At 45.4% G+C, this 10,000-nt stretch overlaps 1 protein-coding gene across 1 annotated transcript in view; it reads left to right on the plus strand.

The window, feature by feature from the left end:
- The window catches only part of LOC119573296 (pollen-specific leucine-rich repeat extensin-like protein 1), an 18,103-nt gene that overhangs the window by 6,637 nt on the left and 1,466 nt on the right, over positions 1-10,000 (plus strand). Inside the window, exons 2-5 of the mRNA XM_037920461.1 lie at positions 5,809-6,060; positions 6,197-6,434; positions 6,539-6,982; positions 9,305-10,000. The exon at positions 9,305-10,000 is cut by the window's right edge and continues 1,466 nt beyond it. Coding sequence (XP_037776389.1) covers positions 5,809-6,060; positions 6,197-6,434; positions 6,539-6,982; positions 9,305-9,318 — 948 coding nt within the window. The 3' untranslated portion in view covers positions 9,319-10,000. The remainder of the gene's footprint in view (positions 1-5,808; positions 6,061-6,196; positions 6,435-6,538; positions 6,983-9,304) is intronic.

Genomic DNA, 10,000 nt, shown 5'->3' on the forward strand with positions numbered 1-10,000 from the left:
CACATTACATATATAAAACATGTTTTCACACACATATCAACTAATCTACACATATGCAAATGCACAAATACTGTAAGATAATGAAAACCCGAATAATAATTTCGACTCAAGTCAGATGTCTGATAAAGCGGCAGAAAAGTTTCATCACACTCTTTCTAATTGAGCCGTATTGTGCCCGAGACCCAAAGAAATTGACATAACCGTTACATTACAACAGATAACGTAAAAAAAAACTGTCGGTCAGCGCGCGTCTTCTGAAGTGTGTGGTCTGGCGCTGAGTCACTGTACTAAAGGGGGAACATTAAAAGAATTGATGAGGAAGAAATTGAAGGAATTTAAATATAAGATCATATAACATGAGGGAGAGAGAAGGATTAGCTACCAACCTTCTCATTTAATTTTAAAGTACCTCGTGTGTTTATACTAATAACGATAAAAAATATTATATTTGTAGATAACAGTAATAACAATGGATATCCTTGTGGGTATGACACAAATTCTCCGTCAAAAGTATTTGAACGATTTTTTTTTTCTTTTTTGCCGCCAAATCCACGAATCCCTGAATCTATTCCAAGGTCTCGCAAGGAAAGAAAGCACTCAGTGATTAGCCCATTCCTCTTTTACACTAACAAGTGTACTGTAGAAAGTGTAAATAATTAACATGCCTCGCACTTTCACGAACGCATCCGCGGCCCGCGATTCCCGCCTCTATTGCGTCGCTCCATAAGGACGGCATTTTTCCTCCGCGGAGTATTATCACCATACACCCTCTCGTAGCCTTGGATCCGGGCGGGCGACTTTCACCGTTAGGGACGCGCGCCATAAGGGTGTTTCATCAGGTAGAGCCACCTGGGTCAAAGTAAGTAGCTGTGATATCATGAAAGACGGATGCCGCCCGGAATGCCTTGTGTTTCTGAGGTGATTAATTGTCTTGTTTCTGACTTGGCTGTGGGATTATTAAGGCTTTTTTTTTTTTTTTTGCTTTATTCTTCATTCATTTTTAGAAGCGTATTGTTTTTTTTTTATATATATGACGACTGATTAAGATGCTGAAAAAAACTCAAATTTGTTAATTTTATTAAAATTCGAGGCTAAAGTCTACTTGAGTTTCTCCTCCCCGATTTATATTCATTGCAAATTTGTTCAACTCTCTGTTGCTTCTCTCTCTCTCTCTCTCTCTCTCTCTGTCTCTCTCTCTGTCTCTCTCTGTCTATCCAATAATTTACTCAAGACTTACATAATCTCATAAAAGGCTGCGACCCCCGCCTTAGGCACAGCAGGAGAGGGTTACGACATCAAACATTTTTCTATCGTATGATCTCACGTCTGTTTCATTCATGTATTTTGTTTTGGTTACAGTCATGCTTCTCTGACGATGAGAAGCATATATTTTAAAGGGAAAATAGTCTGTTTGTTATTTTCATTAGATCTGGATTGAGGGAAAGATTGATAAAAGAGATGTTTATATAAGTTCGTATCCCTCTTGACGGGGTGGGAGTACGGTGGGGGTAATAGGCTGCCGACGCCCCGCTGTTCCTTTTGCTAAACATATATGGGAATTTCCAAATCATAGGTATTCCATATTCAACAGACCAAGACAACAGAACCCGAGAGAGAAAGTGAGATGGAAGCCAAGACCTATTTAGGGGTATAGGCTCGAGGGCAGGAAGGGGGTGAGCGGGAGGCGGGACGGGAGCGGGGAGGGGGGAGGGAGGAGGGAAGAGCGGGAGGCGAGGCGGGAGCGGGGAGGGAGGGGGGGAGGGAAAGGAAAGGGGGGGGGGCGGTATGCGCGTCATCAGCTTCGTTATAATTTTTATTCTTATCCGGATTCTTCTCTTTACTTTATTTCTTTTCTTCCGCTTGCCTTTCTGATCTTAGCAGATTTTTGCCTAACCACCATCAGCTTTTAAGCACACACACACACACACACACACACACACATACACACACACACACACACACACACACACACACACACACACACACACACACACACACACACACACACAAACACAGACACACACACTCACACTCACATTCAAGTATTTACGCTCTACATATACATACATACACTTATTCCTCTGTCAATTATTCTTCATTTGACTCCTTCACACGCCTTTAAGCCACGCCCACAAGCAAGCAAGACCAGCCGTCGATCTTGCTTGCAATGACGCGCCAAAACGTGTCTGACACAATACCTTGAACGCGCGGAAGCAACATCGAAGTGACCTGGGCAAGTTTTTTTCCCTCTTCCTCTTGGCGTGTGGGAGCAGCAGGAAGATCGTGACGCAAGGAAGCTGGTTTTACACACTTTCTTTTTTTATAGTAAGATTCATTCATTTGCCGGGACCAGTTTGCGAGTCACGTGTGCGCCCGCTCCATTCACAGAAGTCTACGGGGTTCGCACGCCCCATTCTCTCCGGGAAGAAAATGGAACGTGATGATTTTATAATTGGGGGAATATTTTTGAGTTATCAATTGTCAATTTTAGCATACATTTAGCATAATTCTTATTAGTTCTTACACACACACACACACACACACACACACACACACACACACACACACACACACACACACATACACACATCTATATATATATATATATATATATATATATATATATATATATATACATATATATATATATATATATATATATATATATATTACAATTGTACAAAAAAGCGTTCGAAACGGTTTTCCCGCCATCTATTCAAACCCTCAAAGCCTCTCCCTTTTATGCTTATTTTATCTCCTTACCCTCGTTTATTTCCCAAGCTTTTATTCCCAATTTTCTTTTCTTCTTCATCTCCTTTCGAACTTTCACCGGCATTTCATCCATTACAAAAAATAAAAACTTTTTTTTTTTATTCTTTTTAATCTGAAGTCTCAAACATTTTTTTTTCCTTTTTTCTTTTTCTTTTCTTTTTTTCTTCTGACATCTCAACCGACGTCACTTTTATACAAGGGAAGGAAATACAGGAATAATGAAAATCTCTCGCTTATTGTTCGCCCTACGCGAGCGAGCGTGGGGGGTAGGGGGTAGGGAGGGTGGGAGGGGAGTGGGGGGGGGGTACTCCCAGGGTTGCTACGTCATAACCTTCCTTTCTGTCGATCATGTTATTCGTGTCATTGTTATGCGGTTGTGTCGTTGTTTCTCGTTCCAGTCCTTTCTCTTTCTCGTTTTTTTCTCTCTCTCTTGCTGTCTCTCTTGGTCTGTCTGTTTTTCTGTCTAACTCTTTCTAATTCTCTCTCTCTCTCTCTCTCTCTCTCTCTCTCTCTCTCTCTCTCTCTCTCTCTCTCTCTCTCTCTCTCTCTCTCTCTCTCTCTCTCTATCTCTCTCTCATCGTGTTCAATCTAACACGAGTTCATAATTACATCGAAAGTTAGTGATTAAAAGTAATTAAAAAAAAACATATATTACAATACCAATGACAAAGCTTGGTGATTGAAACTTACGCGACCGCCCAGCCTCCCCCCCTCCTTCCTCACTCCCACGCCCATAGACCAGAAATTCTTATAAATCTACTTTCTCGCAGCCACGCCTACTTCCTACCCACACACCCCTGCCCACACACCCTTGCCCACACCCCTGCCCACACCCCTGCCCACACCCTCCCACGTGGGGGCGTTTTGTTATTTCCTTTTTTTTTCGATCTTTCTCTTTTCATTTTCGCTTTTTCTCTCTCTTTTTTGTCTGTTATTAAGGGTGTAAAATTGTATTGTGTCCATTGACCCTATAGAGTGACTAGGAACTGGCCCTTAGGGTGAGATGAAGGTCAGGATTAGGCAAGCGGTAGCGGGATACGGTGAAGGGTGATGTGTGAGGGTGAAGGGTGACGTCTGAGGGTGAAGAGTGACGTCAGAGGGTGAAGGGTGACGTCTGAGGGTGAAGGGTGACGTCTAAGGGTGAAGGGTGATGTGTGAGGGTGAAAGGTGACGTCATTTATTCCTACTGATGTTCCTTGAATTAAAATTTTTGATTCATCAGGAATCCATTTCTTTTTTTTTTTCTTCTTTTTCTTTTTCTTTTTTCTTTTTCCTGTCCATCGTTCGCAACAGAGAAGAAAAGGGAGAAAGAAAAAAAATATATATAATTAAAACTTAATTAAAAATAAAAAACGCAAGTGATTTAATGAAGAAAAGAGGGAAAGTCTATTAAAATTACCCCCCCCCCCCTCTTCTTCCTTCCCAGAAAACGTCAAGATAATAAAGGTTGCTGAAGAAAATGCTTAAAGATACCGATAAAATACTTAAATACTTAAATACCTAAAGTACCTTAATTTTCTTTTCAAACTCCCTGTTTCACGATTTTTTTTTTCTTTTTTTTTTTCTTTTTTTTTTTAGGGGAATTGCATATTTTCGGCGCCATTTTTTCTTCATCGCTTTTAGTTTTTGGAATTTTGCTGTACATTTGTTTTGGGAATTTTGTTTCTTTCTAGATGAACATGGTATTGTTATAAATCTCTCTCTATCTATTTATCTACCTACCTACCTATTATTATAAATCTTCTCTCTGTCTCTCTATCTCTCTATCTACCTATCTACCCACCTTTATCTCTCTTTCCCTCCCCCTTTTATCTCTCTCTCTCTCTCTCTCTCTCTCTCTCTCTCTCTCTTCTTTCTCTCTCTCTCTCTCTCCTTCTCTCTCTCACACACACACACAATTTCGTAAAAAATCCTCAACGTCATTTTCATATTCATATCTAAACAGACAATATCACTAACCATCAAAGGATTCACTTTAATCTCGTTTCCCATAGCCCAAACGTATAAAAGAATTCAAAATAGAGTTATATATTAAAAAAAAGGGAAATATTATCAACGTAGCAAAACAAAAGAAAGTCTGGTGGCGTCGGAGATTCCAAACCAGGGAACTTCCTCCCTTTTCTCTCGATAATATTAAGGCCGATGAGAGTCAGAAAAAAAAGAGAGAAAAAAAAGAGAGAGAGAAAAAAAAGTCTCCGTGAGATTGAGGTCTTCTGGAAGATTCCATTAATCGCGTGTTATCTATCATTGTCATTCAGATAACGCGTATCGATGCCTTAATGACTCTCTGCAGTGAAAATGGCGTTTCACCTCATCTGTAGTCTCCGAGTAGCCTACCCCCGCAAAAAAGAAGGATTAAGAAGATTAAAAGAAAAACAATATTTTTTTCTTCTACTTTTTTTCTTAATCTCCTTCTCTTTCTTCTTCTGCTTTTTCTTCTTCTTCTTTTTCTTCTCCTCCTTCTCCTTCTTCTTTCTCCCTCTCCTCCTCCTTCTTCATACAGCTTCTCATCGCACCGAGCAACATAGTAGGACACATGTGTTGCGTAAACCCGAGGAGAGAGGAAGAAAAAATAAGTAACATTCCATAGCAGAATAGAAAGTGGTGGTGTGCGTAAAGCTGCATACGAGATGAGTTAGGGACGTCGAGAGCCGCGTAGATGGCGCGCCCGTGGGCCAGGAGAGAGGCTGAGCAGGGGGGGTGGAGGGTGGGGTAGGGGTACGGGGGGTAGAGGGTTCGCTGGGGGTGATCTTGCGTCCATCTTTAAGGCTGCGAGAGGCTGTTTTGACGTGGCTGCTTGTTTCTTTTTGCTACATATTTGTTTTGATATTGTAGGTGTTGTTTTTTTTATATAAAGAAACGACTTTCGAGGTCAGTGATATCCCTCCTAAATCTTATTCACTGTTTGCTTATACTTCTGCCAGGGACTCTTACGCACTCCTAACATGACATTGAACGGTCTTTCATTAATGCAGATGAATGGTATCACGACTTGTGTCTTTGGTGCCTTTATTAACCCGTCCTTTTCTTTTGCAGGTCTCACTCGTGTTATTAATCGCCCTCTCGGGTTTGGCCATGGCCGACTACCCTGCCCCTGCGCCTCCTGTGTCCTACGGTCCTCCCCCCGTCCCGGCCCCCGCACCTAGCTACGGACCCCCACCTGCATCATACGGACCCCCACCTGCATCATACGGACCCCCACCTGCAACATACGGACCCCCACCCCCTGTGTACGGCCCTCCTCCATCCTACGGCAAGGGCAAGGGCGGAAAGGGTGGTAAAGGACAGGTAAATACTTCGCTGCGTCTTGTCTGAATTTTGTATTAAAAGAAAGGAAAGAAAAAACGTCCCGATGATCAGTGCTATAAATTCCTTCAGTAAGACACTCGCACTCACGCTCGCTTCAACCTTCTCCTTCCGGCAGGGTGGCAAGGGAGGCTTCGATCTGGGATACCTCTTCAAGGCAAAGGCTGAGGCCCTCAAGAGCCTAAAGGACAAGATCGTGAGCGGCTTCGACGCTGTCAAGGGCTCCATCCTCGCCTGGAAGGGAGACCTCCTGCGTTCCAAGGGCTACGAGCTGATTTCCAAGGGCCAGTCTCTCCTTGACTTCGGTGCCGGTCTCAAGAAGCCCAAGGGCAACAAGGGAGGCTACCCCGCGCCAGGTGAGTCTTTATCCTGCCGTCCATCTTTTTGTGAACTTTGGCTGAGGCGATTCATTCCGGTGACGTCGCACGAAATTCGATCGCTAAGACCTATTTTCTTTCAGTCCCCGTCTACGGCCCTCCCCCAGCCACCTACGGACCACCTCAGCCCATTTACCACGCCCCCAAGGCACATAAGGCTCCCAAGGCTCCCAAGGCCCCCGTCCACTCCTACGAGGCTCCCAAGGCTCCCGTCCACTCCTATGAGGCTCCCAAGGCTCCCAAGGCTCCCGTCCACTCCTACGAGGCTCCCATCGTCGACCACTTCGGTCACCCCAAGCCTGAGGATATCATCAATGCCCCCTCTTCCGCCTACGGTGCCCCAGCAGTCCCCCTCCCAGCTCCCGTTCCTACTTACAGCGCCCCTGCTGTCCCCGTCCCAGCTCCCGCTCCCACCTACGGCGTCCCTGCAGTGCCATCGGCCCCCGTCCCCGTCCCGGCACCGGCTCCCACCTACGCTGCTCCCGTCCCAGTTGCTCCTTCATCCAGCTACGGCGCTCCCCCAAAAGGTGTGCATTCCCATCACGGCGGCAGCAGCAGCCACGAGCAGAGGCTGCCCATCCCCGTGCCCGTCCTGGTGCCCGTAGCGCCCATGAGACTAGTTATTCCCCGCCCCCCGTCCAAGGTCTACGGCGCCCCCCGGCCACATCGAGGCTATAGCCGGCCAGGGGGCAGCGGTGCGTATGTCCCCACCTCCTCTCCTGATGGTTGGCTTTCTTCCCATTCTGCAACGGACTCGACTGACTATCATTCTACAATAAGACCACTTGACTCTACTCTAACTGCCCATGCCTCATCTTATCATTCACATTCACACCATTCTACTCCACATCCAACACATTCGTATACAACACCACGTCCAACTCACCATTCTACTCCACATCCAACACATTCGTATACAACACCACGTCCAACTAGACCATTCTTTACTACAACACGTCCGTCTTACACCACACCACGTCCAACTAGACCATTCTTTACTACAACACGTCCGTCTTACACCACACCACGTCCAACTAGACCCTCTTATACTACAACGCCCCCATACTCAACTACAACCCCCCCACAATCATCCTACGCAACTCTGCCACATTCTGGTCACTATCTTCAGAATGCATATCCTCCAGGACGACCAACTCCCTCTGTGGTGCATCATGGTAACTCGGGTCTCAACCCCCAGTACCCCACGTCAGTCGTTGGGCCCTTCACTCCTACGGCTTTTCCCTCCTCCGTCAGTTCCAATAACCCTCCGTCTTTGCTCTTCCCGTCTACGACTGTTATAAACCCACCTCCTGCTTTCCAACCCTGTGATATTTCTTCCGGCCCACTGTGTAAAAACCTCACTTCGTCAGAGGAGGAGGATCTGATTTTCATAACCAATATTGATGACATCACAGACCACGTTGCCCCTCCTGGAATATCCCTCTCTGAGTTCATTAATGGTGATGGTGATGATAAGGACGGTGACGGAAATATTAGTCTTGACATCAGTGGTGATGGTGATAGTGCCGAGCTTAATTTAGGCAATAGAGATCCTAGAAATAACTTGTTTACTAGTATTGGCGTGAACCTCCCGCTTGAGACACACAAACAGAGCTTCCCAGAGAGTAGTTATGTGGGTAACTATGCTAATTTCCGAGCACAGCCAGATGACACCTTGACGAACTTCCTCGGCCAGAGCGGATGGAAGATCAGTAACCTCAGCATCAACGATTTCCTGACAACAAGGACCCCCAATCGCACGCCTGGGGTGATCTCCTTGGCCCCCACAACCCGCTTCCACTTTACGAAGCCTGAGACCCGATCAAAATCTCCTGTACATAATACCTCCCTTTCCACCACACACTCCATTGATCTCCTGGACCACCACGGACCCGGGCACATACGCCAGACGCAGAGTATCAAACGCCACACGCCAACACCCACACAGATTTTCACTGCAAAACCCCGTAATGATAGTTTTGTACCAACCTTCACCCATGTTAAGCCACAGGTTCAGGGTCACGTATTTTCAGGCCTCATGAAAGACTTTATTAACAGCCACAGAGCAACGGAGAAACCCTTGCCCCGCCGACTGCCTAACACTTCAGCTCAGCTTGCAAACACTGTACAGTACCTGACCACAGCAGCGACAATCGCGTCTTTCCAAGAGCCAGAGACAGCCGACCGTGGGACGCACTTGACGCTTGCCGAAGAGAGCCAACCGAAAGGCCAACCAAAGGGGACATCAACCACCCTCTCCCAGACATCCCTTGCTCCCTTCCCGCACCCTTCCCTCCACCTCACGCCCGTCCGCCCCCATCCTAAAGCCACGCCCAATCCTTCACCCATCCTTATCTAGTCTTCAGAGACGCAGTTCGATGCGCTTGCTAAGAGTATATCATAGTCAAGTCCATAAAAGACTCAGAAATCTATAAATATTGATGTGTTGTTGTTGATATCTTTTGTGTTATTTAGTGTTGCAGTTATATATATAAGTTTGCTTGTTCTACGCAATGAATAGTACATACATTAAAAAAGAAAACGATCCGGAGGAAATAATACCCGATGCTCATAATCATCTGCGATGAAGAGCACGACCTTTGTTATGGAGGTATGATCCTTACCAACTTTTGGGCACAGAACACGTTAGATTCCTAGAGGACACCTCCCGCACCGTGATACTAAGTAGAATCTAGTCAGTAGGCTTTAGTTTCGTCTAATCTAGTATAGTCTAGGTATCACTAGTTAGTTTTATAGCCATATCAGAAAATATGATTGCGTGATAATGAATATAAACCAACTTATCCAACCATTTTATTAATACATGTTTTTTTCCCTTTCTCTCGCAGGTCACGGACGCTAAATCGCAGACGACATAGTTAGTGTGCGTGTGTGTGTACTTCACAAGCCAGAATGGTGCTCACAGCTTGCTGTTCACCCAAGTTTAGTCTAGTTTCTCGTGGTTAGAACGAGATTCAGCGGCCAAGACTTCTTTTTTCTTTCAGTTATTGCCACAAAATCAGTTCTCGCGATTCGCAGATGAAACCGAAGAGCTGATCTCGCACCTTGTACATACCCGCCGAAGAGAGTAACGCCCCCAATAGCCCAGCCCCCTCCTCAACCCCCACCAAGTCCGGGTTGAAGGAAGCCTCGTCCCAGCTAGCCAGCGCCTCTTCTAGGAGCGGCCTCCCCGTGTGATGCAAAAAGGAAGGCGAGAGGACGCTGCCAGCTGCGAGGCGACCCCCAAAAGATGAGACGGACTGCCCCCGCGGCTCTCAAGACCTGCTGAATCCTTTGGGGTCGACAGAATGTTAAAGTCGTCTGGTGGAGTTTGTCTCCGACCACTTGGCATTAGCTGTATTTTGTTCTTTTTCCTTTTCTTTCTTTTTCTTTTTAGTTTTCGGTCTTGTGGTTCGTTAAAGAGGCGGGAAAAAACATATAGAAGATTTTAACCGTATTCTTGTTGTATGCCGCACTAAGAAGTATGTAAATATGATATTGTTGAATTTAACTAATGCTTTTTTCTCTTATCAATATTTTTTTGG

The sequence above is a fragment of the Penaeus monodon genome, chromosome 5 (genome assembly GCF_015228065.2).
Source record: "Penaeus monodon isolate SGIC_2016 chromosome 5, NSTDA_Pmon_1, whole genome shotgun sequence".
In the NCBI taxonomy this organism is placed as follows: domain Eukaryota; kingdom Metazoa; phylum Arthropoda; class Malacostraca; order Decapoda; family Penaeidae; genus Penaeus; species Penaeus monodon.